At 39.9% G+C, this 26,888-nt stretch overlaps 1 protein-coding gene across 1 annotated transcript in view; it reads left to right on the forward strand.

The window, feature by feature from the left end:
* The window catches only part of LOC128052229 (contactin-associated protein-like 3), a 187,450-nt gene that overhangs the window by 82,700 nt on the left and 77,862 nt on the right, over positions 1 to 26,888 (forward strand). Inside the window, exons 7-9 of the mRNA XM_052644721.1 lie at positions 4,799 to 5,060; positions 14,043 to 14,189; positions 24,005 to 24,179. Coding sequence (XP_052500681.1) covers positions 4,799 to 5,060; positions 14,043 to 14,189; positions 24,005 to 24,179 — 584 coding nt within the window. The remainder of the gene's footprint in view (positions 1 to 4,798; positions 5,061 to 14,042; positions 14,190 to 24,004; positions 24,180 to 26,888) is intronic.

Consider the following 26,888-nt stretch of genomic DNA (forward strand, 5'->3'; position numbering starts at 1 on the left):
CTCTATAGATAGATAGACTCATACTCACACATGTATTTATGAATCTGTATGCTTCCACATTTGACATTGTTTACAAAAAAAATCATTTTATAAAAGTTTTTCTCCATCTAGATATTTTGATTCAACAATACCTTGTAAAAATTCTTTTCTATTATCAGGAATAGTTCTACATTAGAATGTCTACATCACTATCCATTAGGAAAACGTTCCATTATTTATCTAGTCATTTCTTACTCAGGGCATTTGCTTTCAGTTCAGTTCAGTCGCTCAGTCATGTCTGACTCTTTGCGACCCCATGAATCACAGCACGCCAGGCCTCCCTGTCCATCACCAACTCCCAGAGTTCACTCAGACTAACGTCCATCAAGCCAGTGATGCCAAACAGCCATCTCATTCTCGGTCGTCCCCTTCTCCTCCTGCCTCCAATCCCTCCCAGCATCAGAGTCTTTTCCAATGAGTCAACTCTTCGCATCAGGTGGCCAAAGTACTGGAGTTTCAGCTTCAGCATCATTCCTTCCAAAGAAATCCCAGGGCTGATCTCCTTCAGAATGGACTGGTTGGATCTCCTTGAAGTCCAAGGGACTCTCAAGAGTCTTCTCCAACACCACAGTTCAAAAGCATCAATTCTTCAGTGCTCAGCTTTCTTCACAGTCCAACTCTCACATCCATACATGACCACTGGAAAAACCATAGCCTTGACCAAATGGACCTTTGTTGGCAAAGTAATGTCTCTGCTTTTGAATATGCTGTCTAGGTTGGTCATAACTTTTCTTCCAAGGAGTAAGTGTCTTTTAATTTCATGTCTGCAGTCACCATCTGCAGTGATTTTCCTGCTGCTGCTTCTGCTAAGTCGCTTCAGTCGTGTCCGACTCTGTGCGACCCCACAGATGGCAGCCCACCAGGCTCCCCCATCCCTGGGATTCTCTAGGCAAGAATATTGGAGTGGGTTGCCATTTCCTTCTTCAATGCATGAAAGTGAAAAGGCAAAGTGAAGTCGCTCAGTCGTGTCCGACTCTTAGCGATCCCATGGACTGCAGCCTACCAGGCTCCTCCATCCATGGGATTTTCCAGGCAAGAGTACTGGAGTGGGGTGCCATTGCCTTTGGAGCCCCCCAAAATAAAGTCTGACACTGTTTCCACTGTTTCCCCATCTATTTCTCAAGAAGTGATGGGACCAGATGCCATGATCTTCGTTTTCTGAATGTTGAGCTTTAAGCCAACTTTTTCACTCTCCTCTTTCACTTTCATCAAGAGGCTTTTTAGTTCCTCTTCACTTTCTGCCATAAGGGTGGTGTCATCTGCATATCTGAGGTTATTGATATTTCTGCCTGCAATCTTGATTCCAGCTTATGCTTCTTCCAGCCCAGCGTTTCTCATGATGTACTCTGCATATAAGTTAAATAATCAGGGTGACAATATACAGCCTTGATGTACTCCTTTCCCTATTTGGAACCAGTCTGTTGTCCCATGTCCAGTTCTAACTGTTGCTTCCTGAGCTGCATATAGGTTTCTCAAGAGGCAGGTCAGATGGTCTGGTATGCCCATCTCTTTCAGAATTTTCCACAGTTTATTGTATTCCACACAGTCAAAGGCTTTGGCATAATCAATAAAGCAGAAATAGATGTTTTTTTGGAACTCTCTTATTTTTTCGATGATCCAGCGGATGTTGGCTATTTGATCTCTGGTTCCTCTGCCTTTTCTAAAACCAGCTTGAACATCTGGAAGTTCACGGTTCACGTATTGCTGAAGCCTGGCTTGGGGAATTTTGAGCATTACTTTACTAGCGTGTGGGATGAGTGCAATTGTGCGGTAGTTTGAGCATTATTTGGCATTGCCTCTCTTTGGGATTGTAATGAAAATGGACCTTTTCCAGTCCTGTGGCCGCTGCTGAGTTTTCCAAATTTGCTGGCATATTGAGTTATGTCAGCATTTTTACCACTATAAGCTGACAGTTGCACATGTGTGGTCAGTACAGGGGCTTCCCTTTTGATGGGATAAAATTCCAGAAGTAGAATTTCTTGGTCACAAGTTTTATACAGTTTTATATTTTAATAAACGTTGTTGGAGTGCTTTCCAAAAAGCTATAATATGACATTTGCCACCAGCAATGTATGTTAGAGCCTTTCATCTCATCTCAGCCAGCCCTCATACACCCCTGCCAGCTCAAGGAACATGAACTAATATTTAATATCTCTTTGTTACTTTGTGTTTATGGGACTACTGGTGAATTAGATAATCTTCTCATCTGTTTTTTGTCCATTTGGACTTGTTTTTCTGATTGTTGTTCACTCTTAATCTTTTGCCTAATTTTTATTTTATTGATTTAATTTTTTGTCAATTTACAAGACAGTTTTATATTTGAAAGATAACCCTCTGTCATTCATGATCCGTATATTTTTTCAGATTTATCAATCTTATATTAAATACTTCATAATATGTTGAATATATAAATATTTTTACTTATATGTGGTCATTAGGTCTGTATATTTCTTTATAGCTTTGGAATGTCTCTAAATCCCTATAATCTATACACAGTCTCATGGATTTTCCTGTAAGAACTTTTAATTGGTTTTATTTAGTTTTTAAATTAAAAAAAACTAAATCTTTGACATTTATTCTTTATGTGATATAGGAGTAATTTTTGTATTCTACCTGATAGATATCCATTTGGTCCTACGCTATTTAATAACTAACCCACCCTTTATCCCACATAGTTGAATTTCCTTACATACTAAGTTTTACCAGGTGGCTCATTGGTAAAGAATCCACCTGCCAATGCAGGAAATGTAGGGGATGAGGGTTTGATAGCTGGATTGTGAAGATACCCTGGCAGAGGGAAATGGCAATATACTCCAGTATTCTTGCCTGAAAAAATCCCATGGACAGAGGATCCTGGCCAGCTAAGTTCATGAGATTGAGAAGAATTGGACATGAATGAGCACACATACATGCCAGCTTTATTATCATGTAACTATATAATGTATATTGTATATTATATATATGTATTATAGCTATATATTATACATTAATATATAACTAGTATATTCTCAGATGTTTTTGAGTTCCTTATTCTGTCTCATTGCTATGTCTATTCCTATACCAATAACACACTGATTTGCTTACAGTAACTTCATAGTGTGCTTTGCTATCTGGTAAGTTAAGCTCTGTCTCACTGGCTTTTTATTTGCATTATTTTTTTTGGAAAGGAAGAGTAATGTTTGGGTATGTATTCTGCTATCTGAAATCTATAAAAAAATTTTTAATTTCAGACAAAATTCTTGTAGAGGGTATAATTGGAATTATATTGAGCCCGTCCCGTCCAAACACTATGATTAAAAATAGTTTGTTCCTGGAGTAGTAGACATATCATAAGGATTAAAAATATCTTTAAAAACAGAAGTATATACAAATAAAAACAGCCTGCTAGACAGATCAGATCTTAGGCTGGGTGATAGCCTTGGGTGATTTGGTTTGTAAGAACTTCAGAGAAGATACCAGCCTACCTGTGGCAGGACCAGCCTGGCCCCATTCTTTTCCTCAGACATGCAAAAGCACACGTCCTACCTATAGTAAGATGTAGCTATCACCTAAGTGACACACTTATAATCACATTTACATAATCAAGACAAGTACAAGAAAGTTCTTGGAGTAAGTTATCCTTTGTGCTAGCCATCACATTGGAGAAAAACATCTAGCACCTCAAGAGAGGAAAATTTTTTTTTTTTATGTTGTATCCCACACCCAGCATTGTTGCTATTGTTGTTCAATAACTCAGTCAAGTCTGTTTAGGACCCCATGGACTGCAGCATGCCAGCTTCCTTGTCCTTCACTATCTCCCACAGTTTGCTCAGATTCATGTCCGTTGAGTCTGTAATGCCATCCAGCCATCTCCCATCCTCTGTTGCCCACTTCTCCTCCTGCCCTCAGCATAAGGGTCTTTTCCAATGAGTCGGCTCTTCACATCAGGGGGCCAAAATATAGGTGTTTCATCATAAGTCCTTCCAATGAATATTCAGGGTTGATTTCCTTTAGGATTGACTGGTTTGATCTCCTTGCTGTCCAAGGGACTTTTTAGAGTCTTCTCCCGCCCTATTCAAAAGGATCAGTTCTTTGATGCTCAGCCTTCTTTATGGTCCAGCTCTCACATTGGTACGTGACTACTGGAAAGACAGTAGTTTGGACACACAGCATTAAGTCTGGGAAAGATGTGGCTCAGGATTCCTTTGCAAATGCTTAGTAATGGAGATAAACAGTTCATCAAAGGCTCAGAAATAGGTTTGCCCAGCTGAACAGCACTTTTTCTTTTCATTTTTATATTTATTTATTTTTGGCTGCACTGGGTCTTCACTGCCCTTTCGTTGCTGTGCATGCACGGGCTTTCTCTAGTTGTGGTGAGTGGGGGCGGCTCTCTAATTGCATTGCATGGGCTTCTCATTGTGGTGGCGTCTCTTGTTGCAGAGTGTGGGCTCTAGGGCTTACAGATTTCAGTTGTGGTGCATGGGCTTAATTGCCCCGCGGGTTGTGGGATCTTAGGTCCTGGACCAAGAGTCAAACCCATGTCCCCTGCATTGACAGGCAGATTCTTAACTACTGGGCTACCAGTGAAGTCCTTGAACAGTGCTTTAAGGAACCTATAAGGTAAATCTGGATTTAAGTTTGAAGGGGAAGCCTCATTTTAAAAATCCTAGATTGCTGAATTGTTGATAAGAAATTCAATTAAGTCTTGGAAAATCTGTTGTCTGTGAAATGGAAGCATTACAACTGTGCTTTCCTAAAGTCTGTTTCACTGTGTTCACAGGGAAATGTGTCCTTCTCCTGCTCACACACGCAAACTGTCCCCATGACTTTTCTGAGCTCCAGGAGTTACTTGGTGCTACCAGGCACTTCCAGAGAGGACAAAGTGTCTGTGATCTTCCAATTTCGAACATGGAACAGAGCAGGACTGTTGCTGACCAGTCAGTTTCAGCATAGGTCAGGAGCTCTCATCCTTGTTCTTAGTGATGGAAAACTCAAGCTGAGTCTCTCCAAGCCTGGACATCCAGCCAGGGACATCACAGCAGGTAATAGACGTCCTTCCTGAGATAACGCATAGGTATTTATTGTGACTATATCTTCTTGCATGTAAACCTAAGATGGGTAATCTTTAAAATAAATGAATGGCTGAATACATAAGATATTCATAACCCTACTAGAGAGAACTAGATTGCTTTCTCCTTTGAAATAGGTAACTCCAGGCTGTTGGTGTATCAGTCAATATGACATAGCATAATTATCAAAAAGTTTAAAAATAAATGATCATAAACTTGTGGTTACCAAAGGGATAAATTAGGAGTTTGGGATTGACAGATATTCACTACTATTAATAAAAATGGATAACCATCAAGGACCTACTGTTATAGCACAGGGAAATTTACTCAGTATTTTATAATAACCTATAGGGAAAAGAATATGAAAATGAATATGTATATTTATATATATATGTATATACATGTGTGTATATATGAATCACTTTGCTGCAACTTGAAGCTGACACAACATTGTAAACCAACTATACTTTAATAAAAAATTAATGAAAAAATTTATTTATAAATTTGAGTTAGAACCTAGAAGTAAACTTGAATTACTAGAAGGCATTAGACTATCCTAAGGAGTCTCAAGAAAATAGATTTCTTTGAACTGTTTTTTAAACCTATATACACATTGATTTTCAAAATATTATAAGTTACTTTTCTTTCTTATGTCTGAGCCATTGCTTCCTTTGTTCCTCCTTGTTTTTGGTGAGGCTGCTTCTAAGTGGGTGAATGTTCTATAGTTTTTTGAGAAGAACCTGTTTATTTCTAGACTCACTTCTGAGTCGTGTTATTTTTTAACTTTGGGGACTGCTTTACATTTAAAACTGATAAAATTTAAACCTAGGTGGACTCATGGCATGTCATTCCTTGAAGGTTTCATGTGGAAGGCCTGTCTTGTCTGATTTATGGTTATCAGTTTGGGACTGAAAAGCTAAGAATGAAGACTAAATTTTCCTTTCTTTTTATAAAGAAAAAATATGCATATATGACGATTAGCATGTAAATGAGCAGAGTTGACAGTGTCAATTCAGATTCAGTCAACTGCTTAAATCTTGGCTCAGCGGTAAACTATCTGCCTGCAATGCAGGAGCCACAGGTGACGTGGGTTCAATTCCTGGGTCAGGAAGACCCGCTGGTGGAGGAAATGACAACCCACTCCAGTATTCTTGCCTGGAGAATCCTATGAACACAGGAGCCTGGCAGGCTTCAGTCCATAGGGTTGCAAAGAGTCAGACATGACTGAGACAACTTAGCATGCATGCATAATTTACATGTAATATGAACTAAAAGAGATAGCTTTTTAGTGTTGTTCATGTGAGTACACACTGTCCTTCCCCTCCCCCGCCACATATATATGTCAGGTATTGAATTTTTTGTAAGCTGGCACTGACACAACACATAAATATTTTATTGCACTATTTTTAAAGGTTTTACAGTGTAATGTGCCATTTTTCAGAAGCAAACCGAAGGTGAATTTCTCATGATGCTTGCTTCTTACTTTAGCAGCATTTGAAAGGGAGTCTTTTATGTGGTTGAAGTAGATGGAAAGTAAGACAGGCTGCAAAATTTTTTCATTTTAAATGTTGTATCAAGTACCCAAATGTGTATCAAATGGAAACTTAAATTTCATTAAATGATACTGAAAAGGCATCTTGTATCCTATTTCCAGGTTGTAGATAACTTTTCCTAATAGTTATCTCAAGATAGTTCTGAAGAACTGGAGAAATGTACCAAAAGTGTAGATTCTGATGCATGTTTGTTCCTGAGGCAGGGCTAAGGAAGTGGGTAATAGAAACAGAGGAAAATTGGGAGCAATAAAGGAAAAGGAAAAAATGAAAGTCTGTATTCATCCTTTACGACAGAGGATGAGATGGCTGGATGGCATCACTGACTTGATGCACATGAGTTTGGGTGAACTCCAGGAGTTGATGATGGACAGGGAGGCCTGGTGTGCTGCGATTCATGGGGTTGCAAAGAGTTAGACACGACTGAGCGACTGAACTGAACTGAACTGATTCACCCTTTATAAGAAAAGACACAATTCTACCCTTTGCCAAGTTGTGTGTAGTGTTGTGGTCATTATCCTCTGTTATTAGAATAAATTATTTGATTTATGAGGTGGTGTGTGAGAGGACTCCTCTCCCTTGCATATTTCCAGGTCTGCCTTTGATAAGCAGCCCACTTGTTCTCATGAAGCCTCAGGGTCATCTTTAAAATGACACTAATAGGTATTATGGTGAGAATGCAGGGATATAACATATCTAAACCCTTGGCACCATAGTGTCAATCAGTAATAACACAACAACCATTAGTTATCAATATTTCAACACTAGCACTGCAACCATGGCATCACCCCCAAGATTGAGGCCTTTAGAGGTATTGGAAGGGTGTGGTAGAATTAGCATCATATTTATAGTTGCACAAATCAAAAGTCCAAAATCTATTTTCTGGTCTCCATCCATCCTTTGACAATCGTGTTGCCTGGGAAACAGACCATCCTTTCATCAGAAGTGGACTGACTTGAAATCACACTGAAGAAAAACAAAGGATGATATTTATAATGGAGAGAAGGAGACAATAAATATAAATGCCTGAATTTTATTTTAAAATTAGAATGGCCAATTTTTACTAAGAACAGTCTTGTGTCACATAGACGGATGACATCTACTACAAATTCAAGATATTCTGGAATGCTTTCTGCAAATTCTCCATGTGAAATACCTCAATATGCTAGATCAGCAGTCCCAGCCTTTTTTGGCACCAGGGACTGGTTTTGTAGAAGACAGTTTTTCCACAGAACGAATAAGGAGGATCAACTCCACCTCAGATCATCAAGTATTAGATCCCAGAGGTCGGGGACCCCTGTGCTAGATAGAGAAAGAGAGAGAGAGAGAGAGTGAGACAGAGAGAGAGAGGGAAGGAAAAGGTGGTCGGGTAAGAGAGAGAAAGGAAATATTTCACAAAATCAAATTAGGTTTTAATGACAGATTTTAAGTGAATATAGTTATTATACTGACAGGTATATGATATAACAATTAAGAGAAACCCCAAATGATAAGGCTGAAAAGAACATGTAGAGATTTTTTTTTTCCGGTTCATCCTCTTTAGCTCTAAGATTACAGAACTTCTTTCAAAACTTTATATCAGGTTCAGTTTCATAATATATGTTTTAAGTGTCTAACTTGAATCCTCCATATTCTAGTTTTCAACTTTTCTGATGATTTTTAATGAACGAGTGTTGAATCTTTGAAAATGTTTCTGACTTCACCAATAACAAACAAAAAGGAAGAGTGCAGCATTTTTACTGTCTGCACATGGTAGTAGTAACTAGTGACTTTAAAACTATTGACACGTGTACCCCAATGTTCATCACAGCACTGCTTATAATAGCCAGGACATGGAAGCAACCTAGATGTCCATCAGCAGATGAATGGATAAGAAAGTTGTGGTACATATACACCATGGAGTATTACTCAGCCATTAAAAAGAATACATTTGAGTCAGTTCTAATGAGGTGGATGAAACTGGAACCCGTGAAGTAAGCCAGAAAGAAAAACACCAATACAGTATACTAACGCATATATATGGAATTTAGAAAGATGGTAACGATAACCCTGTATGCGAGACAGCAAAAGAGACACAGATGTACAGAACAGTCTTTTGGACTCTGTGGGAGAGGGAGAGGGTGGGATAATTTGGGAGAATGGCATTGAAACATGTATAATATCATATATGAAACGAGTCACCAGCCCAGGTTCAATGGATGATACTGGATGCTTGGGGCTGGTGCACTGGGACAACCCAGGGGGATGGTACGGGGAGGGAGGAGGGAGGGGGGTTCAGGATGGGGAACACGTGTATACCTGTGGCAGATACATGGTGATGTATGGGAAAACCAATACAATATTGTAAAGTAATTAACCTCCAATTAAATAAATTTATTTAAATAGAAAAAAGCCATCCCCTTCCTGAAAATGAAAACGTTTTGGGATGCATTATAACTAATATTTAACAGTATGAGAAAAACAAAAATTTAGCTGCTTCACAGCAGGATCTTTGACCTTCTGGGTGATGCTGGAAACATTTCTGGCTCAAGTGGATCTTACATGTATGCTAAGTCATGTCCGACTCAGTGTATCCCTATGGACTATAGCCCACCAGGCTCCTCTGTGCTTGGGATTATCCAGGCAAAGAGACTGAAGCAAGTTGCCATTTCCTGCTCCAGGAAACAGAGTGGTTTGGAGTGGATTAGGTTGGAGTGGATATTGGAGTGGATTGCCATTACTTCCTCCAGGTGATCTTCCTGACCCAGAGATTGAACCCGTGTCACCTAAGCTCCTACGTTACTGGCAGACTCTTTATTGCTGAGCCACAGAGGAAGCCCCAAGTAGATCTTGGTGGTGGTAGTTTAGTTCCTAAGTTGTGTCCAACTCTTGTGACCCCATGGACTGTAGCCTGCCAGGCTCCTCTGTCTATGGGATTCTCCAAGCAAGAATACTGGACTGGGTTGCCATTTTCTTCTCCAGGGAATCTTACCCACCCAGGAATCGAACCCAGGTCTCCTGCATTGCAGGCAGATGCTTTGTCAACAGAGCTATGAGGGAAGCCCCAAGTGAATCTTGAGTCCAAGTCATTAATGAGAGATCCAGCAGGAAAAAAAAAAGCTGGTTTGAAGAGCATTTGAAGGACATGGATTTACATGGTCACATGGGTTGTAAATACCAAAATGTGATACGAATTAGATGGGACTGGTTAACTTTCTACCAGAAATATGCACTTATTTTTGAGGGGTAGACTAAAATCCCCACTATTCTCTAACATAACTTCTAATTCATAAGGTTGAGTTCTAAACTTACAGACCTGTAAAGAGTCTACCTTTAACATTCGTAAAATGTGTTAGTTAAATATATTGGGACATACCAGAAGATGCTCAGATTGGAGTCATTCAAGCTCACTAGTATGCTCAGTCATGTCTGACTCTGCAACCGCCTGGACTGCAGCATGCCAGGGTTTCTGGGCCATCACCAACTCTTGGAGCCTACTCAAACTCATGTCCTTCTCATCGGTAATGCCATCCAACCATCTCATCCTGTCTTCCCCTTTGCCTCCTGCCTCCAGTCTTTCACAGCATCAGGGTCTTTCCAATGAGTCAGTTCTTTGTTTCAGGTAGTCAAAGTATTGGGGTTTCAGCTGCAGCATCAACCTTTCCAATGAATATTCAAGGACTGATTTCCTTTAGGATTGAGAGGTTGGATCTCCTTGCAGTCCAAGGGACTCTCAAGAGTCTTCTCCAACACCACATTTCAAAAGCACCAATTCTTTGGCTCTCAGCTTTCTTTATAGTCCAGCTTTCACATCCACACATGACTACTGGAAAAAAAAAATAGGTTTGACTAGAAGGAGCTTTGTTGATAAAGTAATGTCTCTCCTTTTTAATATGCTGCCTAGGTTGGTCATAGCTTTTCTTCCAAGGAGAAAACATCTTTTAAATTTCATGGCTGCAGTTACCATCTGCAATAATTTTGGAGCCCCCCAAAATAAAGTCTGTCACTGTTTCCATTGTTTCCCCATCTATTTGCCATGAAGTGATGGGACTGGATGCCATGATCTTAGTTTTCTGAATCTTGAGTTTTAAGCCAAGTTTTTCACTCTCTCTTTCACTTTCATCAAGAGGCACTTTAGTTCTTTTTCACTTTTTGCCATAAGGGTGGTGTCATCTGCATATCTGAGGTTATTGATATTTCTCCCACAATCTTGATTCCAGCTTGTGCTTCTTCCAGCCCGGCATTTTGCATTATGTTCTCTGCATATAAGTTAAATAAGCAGGGTGACAATATACAGCTTTGACATACTCCTTTCCTGATTTGGAAGCAGTCTGTTGTTCCATGTCCAGTTCTAACTGTTGCTTCCTGAACTGCATACAGATTTCTCAGGAGGCAGGTCAGGTGGTCTGGCATTCCCATCTCTTTAAGAATTTTTCACAGTTGTGATTCACATAGTCAAAGGCTTTGGCATAGTCAGTAAAGCAAAAGTAGATGTTTTTCTGGAACTCTCTTGCTTTTTCAATGACCCAGCAGATGCTGGCAATCTGATCTCTGGTTCCTCTGCCTTTTTTAAATCCAGCTTGAACATCTGGAAGTTCATGGTCCACGTGCTGTTGAAGCTTGGCTTGGAGAATTTTGAGCATTACTTTGCCAGTGTGTGAGATGAGTGCAATTGTGCAGTAGTTTGAGCATTATTTGGCATTGCCTTTCTTTGGGATTGAAATGGAAACTGACCTTTCCCAGTCCTGTGGCCACTGCTGAGTTTTCCAAATTTGCTGGCATATTGAGTTCAGCACTTTCACAGCATCATCATTCAGTAAATGAAATAGCTCTACTGGAATTCCATCACTTCCACTAGCTTTGTTCATAGTGATGCTTCCTAAGGCCCACTTGACTTCACATTCCAGGATGTCTGGCTCTAGGTGAGTGATCACACCATCATGATTGTCTGGGTCGTGAAGATCTTTTTTTTACAGTTCTTCTGTGTATTCTTGCCACCTCTTCTTAATATCTTCTGCTTCTGTTAGGTCCATACCATTTCTGTCCTTTATTATGCTCATCTTTGCATGAAATGTTGCCTTGGTATCTCTCGTTTTCTTGAAGAGATCTCTAGTCTTTCCCATTCTATTGTTTTTCTCTATTTCTTTGCATTAATTGAGAGGAAGGCTTTCTTATCTCTCCTTGCAATTCTTTGGAACTCTGCATTCAAATGGGTATATCTTTCCTCTTCTCCGTTGCCTTTAGCTTCTCTTTTCTCTTCCTTTGTAAGGCCTCGTATGCCAACTATTTTGCCTTTTTACATTTCTTTTTCTTGAGCATGGTGTCAAAAAACTCAAGCAGTCATCTCAGTGTTGCTTTTCAATGAATGAAAGTTGATTTTTTTTATGACCCTCTTCCTTGTTGACCAAGACAGTTTCTAAAGATTCCAATTATTCCTGCCCCCACCCCCTCAATTGAAACATTCATGTCTGGGACCTGCTGTGCAAGCTGTAGTGACCTCCTGTGGAGAGGACAAATCCCTTGCTGTTGGCCAAATAACTCATTTTGGCCACTGGCATATGAGCAGAAGGGGCCTCTGCCACATCTGAGTAGAAGCTGCCAACACCGTAGCAAGATTCTGCCAAATGCTGTTTTCTCTCTGGAGAAAGACAGGGAGTAGGCCTGTGTATTAGCCTTGGTGCTGCTTGAATGAATGCCTAGAGCACGAAGGATAGAGAGCCAGATGGCCTAGGGCCAGATCAAGAAACAAACCCTCGTTGTTACTCATTGAAACTTTGCTGTTGTTTATGGTCCACAAGATAACCTAGTAGAAGCTAACACACACACACACTGTGTGGGTGAGTGTACTGGGACACCTAAGGCTTACTGATGTATTTGCATGACACAGCACTGGGTTTTCATTCAATAGAAGACCTTACAAGTTGGTCTATGGTAGATGTTAGAGTCATGCACAGTTGGTGGGCAGTCAGTGATTCAACTAATTTATCATTCCAGCTCCATCACTTGAAGAAAATATAGATATTTCATCTCATAGATTCAAGAGACAATGACTGCTTTGAAGGAATTAGTAGTAGTTTTAAAAATTGATTGGCTTCCCAGGTGGCTCACTGGTAAAGAATCCATCTGCCAATGCAGGAGACACGGGTTCGATCCCTGGGTCAGGAAGATCCCCTGGAGTGGGCAATGCACTCTAATATTCTTGCCTGGAAAATCCCATGGACAGAGGATCATGGAAGGCTGCAGTTCATGGGGGAAAAAGAGTTGAACACAAACATGACTGAGCATGCCCGCATGAGTTGTGATGATAGCTGGAATACATTGTATCTTATTTGGAAAGAAAAACAGAAAATGTAAAAATGACATAAAATGAAAAACAAGTCCCACAACCAAAAATGAAGGTTAATATTTAAGAATATTTCTTGCCACTCTTTTCCATCTTTATCCAATGTTTGAATATGTACAGACACACTTTAATGCAATGCTTTTATAAACTTTTATTCTATTCTATGAATTTTCATGTTTTATTAATACTTAAATTGTTATTTTTAAAGACTGTCAGAATGTATTTTTTTAAATAGTCTGCCAAGAATATTATAGATAATGACAATATATGAAAGTGAGAATAAGTTTTTATTTTTATAACTTGCATTTTTGGAAACTACCTGTACTTCTCACCATCACAAACTATCAGTGGGCTAGATGAGGTTAAAATATGTCCAATGCCATGTAGTTGGAAATACTTTATGATTTCATGGTTGTTCAGGGTCATTCATAGAAATGTTATTCTCTTAAGGCCCTAGGACTGAAACAAACCAATGCTGTGGTTTTCAAAGCAGGATGAGTGATCCACTCTTGTTTTCACTTCACCCCTTCACTCTGATTTCTTTCTTTGCCCCACCCCTGCTTTTTTTTTTTAACATTTGCACCTTTTTGACTAAACTGAATGATGAGAAAGTGAAGTATATCCCTGGCACTGTGCATAGGGGCCATAGTAATCCTAACTGAACATAATCATTTTTGTTATTACGTAAACAAATACCAGACAGGCCAGCCCATGACTGATGGATCAGACATAAGGATCCTCTACAACCACAAACTTTACTCAACAAGACCCTCTTCCAGCTGACATGGGTAGCACCTTCTTCTAAATAAGCATGACCAACATACCACATAAACTAATTGCCTGCTTAGATGCCCCCAGACAAGTCCACATCTATCCTTCACTTTTCTCTGTCTCTCTGTGTCCCCTGTGGTGCATTCTTCATTGGTCAACCAACTAAGTGACTTAGGTGGGCTTCAGGTGAGTTCTTGGTGGTCTGTGGAAGGTGGCCCAAGGTATGCATCATATTGTTTTCAAGTACTTGCTCTGTTGAGGTATTAACAAGGTTGATAGGAATTTATTTTAACCCATTTTGTTTATTTCCAGGTGCTGGACTAAATGATGGGCAGTGGCATTCTGTGTCCTTATCTGCAAGAGGGAATCACCTGAGTATGATGGTGGATGGTGAGGCAGCCTCCCTGGCTCATTCCTTGCGTGGGCAGATTGAGTCAGGCGACACCTACTATTTGGGGGGTAAGTGAAAGGAACTGGGCTGCATTGGCAGTCAAACCATCTTTACCTTTTATGCTCCTGCCTTCTAAGGCAATTCATATTTTTACACGAATATTAATAGTGAAGAATGATTTTTCTCTTTTAGTTATAGTCATTGAGAATGTCGAGTGATCAAAGATGATAAATTGTGGCTAAAAATGACAGTCAGATAGATGGCCTTGTTTAAAAGTGCACATCATAAGGTTGGTTTTAAATTTGGCATTTGATTTTAACTACGGTTGCACGTTGCAATCACCCGGAATGATTCAAAATGCTGATGCCTGGCTACATCCCCAGAAATTCTAATTTAACTGGTTCTATGCCATGTGCTTATGCTTAGTTGCTCAGGTGGATTCTTTACCTACAGTGTGGTCTGAGCCACTAGGGAAGCCCAAGAATACTGGAGTGGGTAGCCTATCCCTTCTCCAGGGGAACTTCTTGACCAAGGAATTGGACTGGGGTCTGCTGCATTGCAGGAGAATTATTTATGAGCTGAGCTACTAAGGAAGCTTGACTTGAACAACAGGTTTTTGAATACTCTCTGGTGATTCTATGCAAAGACAATACTGAGGCTCATTGCTCTCTATTTCGTACCTTTAATACCTTACCATCAGGAATTTTCCTAATGCCAAATGACACTTATAATCTTTCCTTCAGCTTTTATGTGCCAGATTTTTTACTGCATGAGGGTGTTCTTCTGTCTGTTGGGTTCTTTTCTGCCCAGGGCCTTGCTACTCAAAGTGTGGTCCATGGACCAACAGTATCAGCATCAACCAGAAGCTCTTAGAAATGCAGATGTGCCATCCGGACTTCCTGAACCAGAATCTGCATTTCACCAAGATCCCCAGGAGGTCTGCTGCATTTTAAAATTTAAGAAACTTGGACTTCCCTGGTGGTCCAGTGTTTGGGATTCTGCCAATGCAGGGGACACAGGTTTAATCCCTGGAATGGGAAGATTCCACATGCTAAGGCAGCTAAGCCCATCCACCGCAACTGCTGAAGCCCAAGGCCTTAGGGCCCATGCTCCCCAACCAGAGAAGCCACCCCAATGAAAAGCCCGCAACCACAACTAGAAGGCAACCCCTGCTCACTGCAACTAGCATAACCCATGTGCTGCAATGAAGACCCAGCACAGCCAAAAATAAATAAGTAAATAAATATTTTTTTAAAAGATGTCTAGTCCCACTGCCTAATACAGAAGGGCATAATTATATACAACAGAGGAAGAGATGAATTCAGTGGCTGTTAACATGTCATGCATGCATGTTCAGTCGTATCCAACTCTTTGCGACCTCATGGACCCTACCCCCCAGGATCCTCTGTCCATGGGATTTCCCAGGCAAGAGTACTGTAGTGGGTTGCCATGCCCTCCTCCAGGGGATCTTCCTGACCCAGGGATTGAACTGTGTTTCCTGCACCTCCTGCGCTGCAGATGGATTCTTTACTGCTGAGCCACAGGAGAAGCCCATCAATATGTCACTCATTGCTTAGTGATGGATTTTACCAAGACATCACCAGTCCATCTTCCCGGGATGTAGTCAGTGGGTGTTTTGCCTGCTTAGTGGAACTTGATTGAGTCTGTCCAGGATCTTTTCCACCAGGGAGGGGGAACTTCTGAGGGTAATAAATCTCCATCCCTGGAGCATTCAAGTGAAAAATCCTCAGCCACTGGAAGCTTAGAACTGTCAATAGTAAGACTTATTCTTAATCTTGGCTTGAAGCCCTCTCTGACATTATTGCTGTTTTGCATTTTATACTTTTTATTTTTTTTCAAAAATAAGTTGGTGGAGATAGCGTGATAGCTCAACAAGAAAGTATAAAATTCTCCCTTGAGAATTGACAATAAGTACATCAACCGTGAATTGGGTTGTTTAATCTTTGAAGTCCCCTAAAGCAAACTTCATGGGGAAAGGTGGAATTGTGCCAGCAGCTTTAAAAGTTAGAATTGCTTGCTTTTCTTGTTTGCTAAATGTGATGCATTTCTGACCCAGATACTCTTTTAAACCTTTACACTTAAATGATGGGTTTTATAGTTCAGGAGAGGAACAAATTCCTTCAAAGCTAAATAAAGAATTTATCCAAGAACCTTAATTTAAAAGATAAAATATTTTGAAGCACTGACAGATACAGAAAGAACAATCTGTGCCTACTGTTTAATGACACAAAATAAAATACCTTTAACATTTTGTATTAAAAAGTAAAAGAAAAATACTTTTCAAATCATCCATCATATTGAACATACTGCATACTCAGAATGCACGGCTAGAGTAGGTACTTTCCCATAAATATTTACATACTGATGCAACATGAGTCAGTTGTTACTGTGAAATAGATCATATGCACACACTTTAAAAAGACTATAATATTTCATAGAGAGAATATATATGGGTGCATCCTCTTGTCTACGAAATTAGCCATACAACACTTGAGGCTTCTGTTGCTCCTCTAGACTTTCATTCCCCTAGTTAAGTATTACCCTGCTTTTTTAAAGCCAGTCTTTGTATATTGCTTTTTTTTTTTTTTTTTTTTATAATCTATCATCTATGTAGGTAACTTTAAACAATAAATTGTCTTGTGTTGCCATGCTGTTAACTTTTTGAAGAGGATAAAACTGGATTCATTCTTCTGTGACTTGCTTTTTCTGTTCTACATTAGTTTTTGAAATCTAGCCATGTGGCTATGAATAGCTGAATTTAATAAATCTTCATGGATGTGTGGCTTTTTGATGCATATTGTACTGTATTTTGCTCTTCCCTTTTACCATTTTATGTTGATGGACATTTTGATTGTGCCCATTTTTGTTTTAAAAATGCTGTAAATATATGTAGCTGCTAAGAGACATCTTGCCAGTGATTTTCCAGTTTTTTCTTATGCATAAACTATCTGACTCCTAATACGTACAGTTAATTTAGTGAAACAACATTCAGCACTGGGGGTTTAGTGGCATGCTCCAATGGTTAAGATGAATGAATGCTCAAGAACCCACAGTTGTCACATTGTTTGTGCACATACACCTGGCCTTTGGCTTCATTACTATCTATTTAAGGATCCTAGAGAGCTAGAGGAAATGTGTTGAAAAAGGTGTAATAAACCTTTCTTATGTATTTTCATAAAATTGTGTGGATTTACAGAGACCTGTCTTGTTAATATGGTTTCCGAAAAGAAACAGTGTCCCTAAGATGTGTGGAATTGCGAAGTTTAAACATCCCACGAGATGATATAATGACTTTTCTTCATTCCCACTTTCCTACTTTTTTAAATGTAATTCTGTGTTGGCACTGAGTGGCAAAAATAGAACTTGCAATCACAGCACTTTCTTCCTAACTAGTGTATAAATTTAGAGTAGCCTCTATAAGCATAGCTATAAATATCTAGTTGATTCCTACAGAACAGTTTCAGACACTGATTCAAATGAAGCCAGTCAACTGTATATATCTTACATCAACATAACAGCATCTTTTTTCCTAGAGAAAGAATATATATTGCTTTTAAAATTCAAGTAAAGCCTTTGCCAGATTAAAACAAATAAGTAAAACCAAAATGGACTAATTTACTGATGTTAAATAAAAAGATAGATACTATTTTTACTCAAGGAAAACCAGGAGAGGCAGGTCTAGGACCAATGAGCATGGAGTTCTGATTCTCAGTAGATTTATTATGTTCACAATTTTTATGCGCATGTAGAACCTTTGCTCAAGGTTTCCATATTTGTCTCCATGACATGTTGGACTTTCCAATGCTGTTCTAGGTAAAGTAGGGTAGGTCAGCTACAGCTTGAGCTCTACTCTTGAAAACTCTAATGTCCAAAGGGTAGCTTCTGTCAGTATCTGTTTACTTACTTCCCTGGTGGCTCAGACGGTAAAGCGTCTGCCTACAACCTGGGAGACCCGGGTTCGATCCCTGGGTTGGGAAGATCCCCTGGAGAAGGAAATGGCAACCCACTCCAATGTTCTTGCCTGGAGAATCCCATGGATGGAGGAGCCTGGTGGGCTACAGTCCATGGGGTCGCAAAGAGTCGGACATGACTGAGCGACTTCACTCACTTCACTCACTTATCTTCTTGCTCAGTGTCTGTCAGTACCAGAATATGTATGATGTTGACAGAGAAGTGAAGTTCATCCAATCTATGCTCTGTAGCAATATTGGGACTAATAAAGCTCAGTGTTCCTGGGTCATCTAGGTGAAAACCAGTTAATGATATTTGACTTTTCAAGGAAAACAATACTCCCTGTTCTGAAATACTACTTGACCAGGTTTCCTTCCCATTACTATTTTTCCTGATGGACAGTCAACTGCAAGTTTCCAGTTATCATTATAGGGTCAGTCGAATTTTGTTGTGATGCTTCCCCATGAAAGCAGACTAGTATGGCTTGCTATTACAGTTTCTTTTTTTTTAATTGAAGGATAATTGCTTTATAGTATTGTGTCAGTTTCAGCCAAACATCAACATTTTTTGTGTTGTTCAGTTCCTAAGTCATGTCCGACTCTTTGCGACCTCTTGGACTGCAACATGCTAGGCTTCCCTGTCCTCTATTATCTCCCAGAGCTTGCTCAAACTCATGTCCATTAATTTGGTGATGCCACCCAACCATCTTGTCCTCTTTGTCCCCTTCTCTCCCTGCCCTCAGTCTTTCCCTGCAGCAGGGTCTTTTCTGATCAGTTGACTCTTCGTATCAGGTGGCCAGAGTATTGGAACTTCAACGTGAGTCTTTCCAATGAATATTCAAGGTTGATTTCCTTTAGGATTGACCAGTTTGGTCTCCTGCTATCCAAGGGACTCTCAAGAGTCTTCTCCTGCACTACAATTTAAAGCCATCAATTCTTTGGGGTTCAGACTTCTTTATGGTCCAAATCTAACATCCATATATGACTACTGGGAAAATCATAGCTTTAACTATATGGACCTTTGTCAGCAAAGTGATGTCTCTGCTTTATAATACACTGTAATGGCTTGTCATAGCTTTTCTTCCAAGGAGCAAGCATCTTTTAATTTCATGGCTGTAGTCACTGTCCACAGTGATTTTGGTACCCAAGAGAATAAAATTAATAAAATCTGTCACTGTTTCCAGTTTTTCCCCATCTAGTTACTATTAAGTGATGGGACCAGATGCCATGATCTTAGATTTTGAAATGTTGAGTTTTAGCCAGCTCTCCTCCTTATAGTTAGGGTGACCATATAATTTCAGGACACTTTAGCAGTGAAAGAGGTGATTTCAGTAATTATTGCAGGACCACAGCCTAAACCAAGGCTCTCTGGCCACCTGAAAATCTATTCCATCTTTGGCCTGGCAATCTCAGAGCACACTATCTTACAGTAAAAAGGGTCATCTATAAAATAACAATATTTCTAAAAGTCCCATCAGAGTTCTGTGATCTAGGTATCACTTTTTAAAATTTTATTCACCCTCCTGGGTGTCTTTTCGGGGCTGTGCTGGGTCTTTGTTGAGGCATCCAGACTTTCTCTAGCTGTGGCACACAGGCTTTGTTGCCCCACTGCATGTGGGATCTTAGTTCTCTGGCCACAGATCGAACCCACATCCCCTGCACTGGGAGGCGAATTTTTAATCACTGGGCCACCAGGGAAGTCACAAGCTATCCCTTTTTCCTTTTTGCCTTTTCTTAGTCTGAACTTTTTTTGTAATTTTCCTCCAACAGCAGTTTCACTAATAGTCTGTTGTACATAAATTTTTGGTGCCTGCTATTAGCGGCAGTGGAAAGTAAAGCTTTAATAAATTCCCTTCTATTGAATCTTTGTACTGCTCAATAGCATACTTGCACTATGGAGTCGGGGAATATTAAGTTATGTTCAAAATCCCCTGAGTGTCCTTCTGTAAAACATTAACAGGCCAGTGAGCCTATGACAAGTCTAATGAAGTCTCATCTGAGGACCCATTCTGGTGTATTGACATAAATGACAATTTATCTGACATCCTCAGAGGTACTTAAACTTCTGAGTCCCTCAATCATGATGGATATCTTTCATTAATTTAGCAGTAGCTACCCATTGTCCACTTCACTGTCCATCCCAAATCAGGTCATTGATGAATGGCCCACTAGGGCTTTGGGGCAACCATCTGTATGGAAAAATGTCTCCTGCCCCAAGCTTCTCTTGGGCTGTGGTACCCTTACTTCTTGACTTTTATATCATACCTGGAGAATAGAACACTCAATGGTTTGACCTTTCCTTCTCTGAAGTTTCACTTTCAGAAAGTTTTCCTTGTGACTAGTGGATATGGTTTTTCTTTGTCCTAACAGGTATAGTTAGATACTGTGACGTGTTCTGGATGAGTTTGAGGATGGCGATCTGGAGAAAAGGAAGAAAACAGAAAAGGATTAACAGGGATTTCACAAAATTATTTATTGACTTCATGTTTCCTATGTTTTATCCTAACAGTCTTGGTTACGAAGTGCAGTAAGTAGAAGTCACCTAGAAGATGCAAGAAGAAGATTCCTAGGTGGCTTAGCAGTAAAGAACCTGTCTGCCAGTGCAGGAGTTGTAAGAGACATGAGTTCGATTCCTGGATCAGGAAGATCCCCTGGAGGAGGGCATGGCAACCCACTTCAATATTCTTGCCTGGAGAATCCCACAGACAGAGGATCTGGCAGGCTATGGTCCGTGGGGTCGCAAAGAGTTGGACATGACTGAAGCGACTTAGCACAGCACACAGCACAGCATATAACATATAAACACATACCAAGTTTCTGCCAAATATATCCAGTCCTTCAGAAATCCCCTTATAAATGAAAAAGTGTGTGTTTTCACATAAGACAAGAAAATGGTAAAGGAAAGCTGCAGAGTTAAACACTTCTTTATGATATAACGTTAAAATTGAAATGTCAAAGTCCCTTTGAAGTTCATTTCTGAGGTTCCATTGTGCCTTTAATGGTTTCAACCTGATGCAGTCCTTGGTTTGTTTTGAATTCTATTTGTCAGAAATACAAACCATTAAAGCCTCAGTCACTGAAAGAAAAGTATAGAAAAACTGTGTGTATTTTATGAAAATTCTTAGGCAGAAAGCTAGCATCCATTATGCAGGAACAAGAAGAGGCTCTGTCTTCAGTTCTTGCTCTTTGAAAGTACACCAGCAATTTCAAGACACAAGTACAAAGAGAGATGAATGAAAAACACATAAGTACAATGAGAAAAATCTTTACTTTATAAAATTACTTATTCCTTTTGATTTAAAAAATAAGAATCTTATAAAATAACCCAAAACTGTAAATATTAACATAAGAATTTCTGAATATTAAAATTATTGGAAAATACAAAGCAAAATAGTTAAAATAGTTCTATAAATGATATAAATGAAACATTGTAAGGCGAAGAATAAATAAAATAGGTAAATTTCATGTCAAGCATAAAATTTGCTTGACAATTTTTGGGAATTATTACAATGTTAATCATTTAGAATATTGTCCTTGTTTTATATTTGCAGATGAAAATAAAGTGTTCAATTCAGTAAACACTTTGTGCTTTTTTCCTATGTAGAGTAGTAGCTTTCATTCTGAGGAAGCTGCCTCTGCATGGGAGTTTTGCATGTGGGTGGGTTGCTGCTACTGCTGCTGCTAAGTTGCTTCAGTCGTGTCCGACTCTGTGCGACCCCAGAGACGGCAGCCCACTAGGCTCCCTGGTCCCTGGGATTCTCCAGGCAAGAACACTGGAGTGGGTTGCCATTTCCTTCTCCAACGCATGAAAGTGAAAAGTGAAAGTGAAGGCGCTCAGTCGTGTCTGACTCTTCGCGACCCCATGGACTGCAGCCTTCCAGGCTCCTCCACCCATGAGATTTTCCAGGCAAGAGTACTGGAGTGGGGGTGCCATTGCCTTCTCTGGCGTGGGTGGGTTAGTAGGGGTAATTCTTTGCAACAACACCTGGAAGGTTGAAAGAGTAACTGTGATGGGCAGAGAGACAAGTTGAACTGCAGTGCAGTTGCAGCAGAAGCCTCTGAAGGCCCCAAGGGGTTCTCTGAAACAGGCATGCACTTTAAGGAGGTCCCAGTTGAAAAAAATGGTGTGCAGCCACTGTGTTGCATCACTCCATTGCATCCTCGGGCACTGTTGTTCCTGAGGACAGACACAGCCTTATGAGAGCTAGCTCTCTGAAGCCTAGCTGTTCCTAGGGAGGGCCTCAGTCTTGAATAGAGGGGAGTAATGGGATCTGGACTCTGTACAGCAGGTTTCTCCAAATTGTTGCCTTTTACAGAAGCATTTCACGGTGACAGCATCCTCTTAGCCTAACTTTCTCCATCCTCTCCTACACTGGCAGTCTTGCAGTAGGCAAATCTAAGAACCTGTGATTTCTTTAGGAGACAATTTAGGGGAGGGTGAGAGGACACTCAGAACCCTGCTGGCCCTACAACAGGAAAAGAAAGCGGTTCTGGACCCCACTTGCTTTGATATTGATTTTAAAGTCTTGTCCTTGTTCATAATCATCCTAAGAACATTATCTCTTGGGAGACCCAGGAGGATAAAACAGAACTACTCTGTAGGAATTGTGGTTGGTAACTGTACAGCAAACCCATTAATGGCTGTAACAGAATTTGTAAATTTGACTCTTATTATTGAAATTAATCAAAGGTTATTTCTTTTTTTCCATAGAACATTGTGCTGCTTGTTTTCTCCATTATTCACAATGCTGTATGGTTATGAGATATTGTTAATTTGTTTGTGTATTCATGTTGAAATATATTTGACTAAAATGCCTAATTAAAAAAAGAAAAGTAAGTATAAATTGCTATTAGACCAGTTATTATCAAAAGTGTTTTAAAATATGCCTGTGAATTCACACATGTATTTAACAATATTTAGATGAATGGAGGGTATCCAGGTCAATTCTCAATTTAAGATTATTTTCAAGCATTTGAAATTTATTAAGTCCTCTTATGCCTATAATTTTTTTTTCCTGATTCTGCTTTCACTTGCCTTTAGTTCATCTAGTTTAACATCATGCTAAAAGGAGTGATGTCTTAAATGTGCTTTCAAAAAAGAAATCAGACTGCTTAAATTAAAAGTGCAGTTACTCTATTTGTCAGATTTCACATCTTCCCTTCCTCTCATCTCTCTGTAAGCCTGGCTTTAGTCATTATTTTTACAGTTTACCAATACCAACACATTTTGTTCTTGTCAGCTCTCCACCACCCTATCCATGGGTGATGTGACCTTCTCAAATAGTATTGTTCAGTAACTAAATCATGTCCGACTCTTTGGGACCCCATAGATTCCAGCATGCTAGGCTTCCCTGTCCTTCACTATTTCCCAGAGTTTGCTCAAACTCGTGTACATTGAGTCGGTGATACCATCCAACCATCTCATCCTCTGTTGTCCCCCTTTCTTCTTGCCCTCAATCTTTCCCAGAATCAGGATCTTTTCCAATAAGTCAGCTCTTCAAATCAAGTGGTCTAAGTATGAGTGCTTCAGTGTCAGTCCTTCCAATGAATATTCAGGGTTGATATCCTCTAGGATTGACTGGTTTGATCTTCTTGCTGTCCAAGGAACTCTTAAGAGTCTTCTCCAGCACAGTTTGAAAGCACCAGTTCTTCGGCTCTTGGCCTTTTTTATGGTCCAGCTCTCACATCTGTACATGACTACTGGACAAACCATAGCTTTGACTAAATGGACCTTTGCTGGCAAAGTGATGTGTCTGCTTTTTAATATGCTGTCTAGGTTTGCCATAGCTTTTCTTGCTTCAGGTATCTACTAGCAAACGGAGGTAACAATTTTTGCTAATGAGAAATACTGTACAATGTTTTTTCATAAAACTGTTCTTTTTTTTTTCTCCTCTGTCTCCGTGTTCATTCAGGCTGTCCTGACAACAACAGCTCTCACCCTGGATGTACTAATCCCCTGGGTGGATTTCAGGGCTGCCTGAGGCTAATTTCCATTGGCGACGAAGCAGTGGATCCCATCTCCGTACAGCAGGGGGCGCTAGGGAGTTTCCGTGACCTCCAGATAGACACCTGTGGCCTCACAGATAGGTAGGCAAACTCACGTCAGCATGCCTGTTTTCAGGGTGCTTTTTGTTTGTTTGTTTGTTTTAATGTTTAATTGGATGGTATTTGTTTTACAGTGTTGTGTTGGTTTCTGCCATACAACAATGTGAACCAGCCATAAGTATACATGTGTCCCCTCCCTCTTGAACCTCCCTCCTTCCCTCACCCCATCCCACCCCTCTAGGTTAAGCACCAGCTTGAGCTCCCTGCATCATATGGCAAATTCCCACTGGCTACCTCTTAATGTTTTATATATGGTAATGTATATATTTCAATGCTACTCTCTCAGTTCATCCCACCCCCTGCTGTTTTCAATTTTTGACAGTAGATTAGAAACAAATAAACTGGTGAAAAAGAGCATCTTCTGGCCCTTTCTCCATCCCCAATATTCTATTCCATAGGGGAAAATTATATTTATACAGAAAACAAAAATGAAAAACTTTAAGTAATCGTTTCTTTCCAATGATACTTTTTTAGAATACACACTGTCATGAATTTTCCTTGTATATGCCTCCAGGCTACTTAATTCATACAGAATACTACTGATGCTGTTATAATTATTGATGACTATATACTTTAGAAATTTTTAACACTTCAGAGAACAGATTAGAATATTCTTAAGAGATCATGAAGGACCCAGAAATAAAAATTCCGTGTGGTTAGCTGCATTCACCTTGCATTCTCTATTCTATAGGAAAAATGAAAAGCAACTCTTTCTTTGATAAAAATAGAAGCTTTGGGGATTTCTAGTGATGGACACGACTGAGTGACTTCCCTTTCACTTTTCACTTTCATACATTGGAGAAGGAAATGGCAACCCACTCCAGTGTTCTTGCCTGGAGAATCCCATGGACGGGGGAGCCTGGTGGGCTGCCGTCTATGGGGTCACACAGAGTCGGACACGACTGAAGTGACTTAGCAGCAGCAGCAACAGTGATGTTGTAAACACAGCGAAGAGTGGAGAGTATTCAGTTGCCACATACTGAGCATAGTACCACTTTACTGGAGAAGATAAAGGCAAAGCTTTTAAAAGCAAAGCTTTAAAACAATAATATATTAAAATTTCTAAGCATTGCAACTTTACCAAAGTTATTTGTTAGCCCTACTATCAGGCTTTTAAGTGATTTTGGCTAAAAGGGATGGCTTAATTATCACACATGCACCTTTTTTATGTGCCTAGTATGTCTGACTTCTCTGCAATAGCAGTGCATTAAGTTTGTGTTGAACAAATGTACACACCACAGACATCCCCACACATCCACACACAGGGCACTTTTCAAAAGTTCACACTGCACAGAGTCCGTTGTGGAGTAAATCTAATCCAAATTTAACACTAATTGAAATTCCCTGTCATTGCCAATTAACTACAAGTTACAGCTCAATTTAGCAATGTATGAAAAGATCACAAATTCCCAGTATGTGAAATACTGACTCACAAGAACTTGATGCTTTAATGCAAATGCCCATGGCCGTATGTTCACATTCTATTCATTTGTAGTGGAAAAGATGATTTAAATAATTTAGAGAAAACTCTTAATACTAATTTTCAGATTATTAAAAAAATCTGGCACAGAACTATAGCATCATCTGTAAGTTTTAATTGCAGTCATCTCTGGAATCTTGAGTCTTGGGAGAGGGCTAGAAATGTTCTTTTGGACATAGAGTGCTGCCCTCACCCATGGGAATGACTTAGTAGGGCAAGAGGGTGAGAGGTCAAGTTCACAGGCAGTGGCAGAGTTGTCACTTCAGTCAGGAAGCTCAAAGAAAGTTATTTTAGTCCCTGGAGAATTCCATCCCAGCATATGTTGCAATCACAATATTTTTCTCACATAATGGTGGTCCCTTTGTGCATAAAAATTTCTTGTCCAAAAATAAAAAGGGAAACAAACATATCTATGTGTGTGTGACAAAAATAGAAAATAGAAACATTTTCCACATCACATTTTAAGAAGATTTTCAGATATATGTACTAATCTATGGAGACTACTGTAGTGTCAAGCTATCTTCTATAAAATTCAGGTTCATAGCAACTTTGTAAGTGGGTATAAAAATAGCTGTTGGCACTTTGGATGGCCTATATAGCCACTAATTGTAATTTTTTATGGCTCAACATCTAAAGACATGTCCTTATTCTCCATTCTTCTTATTACTAAAAATGTTCATTTTCCTCAGCCCTTCAGTCCATACCTACTAACTGCATGTCCAATGTACCATGAAATAGATTCACTTAAAAGCTCAGCAAAGCAGACACCCATGCCTGGGCTGTCTTTGGGCGCTGTGCACGGTGCTCGGCCATCCGCCTAGCCCACAGCTCTGCTACCCCGAGCAAGTCCTAATGTGCTCAAGTGAAGCTGAGCTTTATTATTAAAACACAGCTAGTTTTACAACTTCTATCCATCAGGCACAGGAATTAATAATTCATTGTGGCATTCCTCCTCACACTGCAAATACTGCAAAGATGTTTGAAATCTAAGGTGTGCTTAGAAAACTTTCCTGAGCCACACAAGGACTTGTCCTCATGACACTCTGCCTTCCTGTGGCTCTGATGTCACTTTACAGGGAAGAATTCCCTGTCCTTTGGGATGGGGCTGTGGGGTAAGGATAGCAGTGAGGAGAGATTGTGTCTTACACTCTTTGGGTTTTGGACATTAGGATTTCACGTGGTGTGACTCAGGCTACATAGCCCCTTGCAGG

Source organism: Budorcas taxicolor, chromosome 8 (genome assembly GCF_023091745.1).
Source record: "Budorcas taxicolor isolate Tak-1 chromosome 8, Takin1.1, whole genome shotgun sequence".
Lineage (NCBI taxonomy): Eukaryota > Metazoa > Chordata > Mammalia > Artiodactyla > Bovidae > Budorcas > Budorcas taxicolor.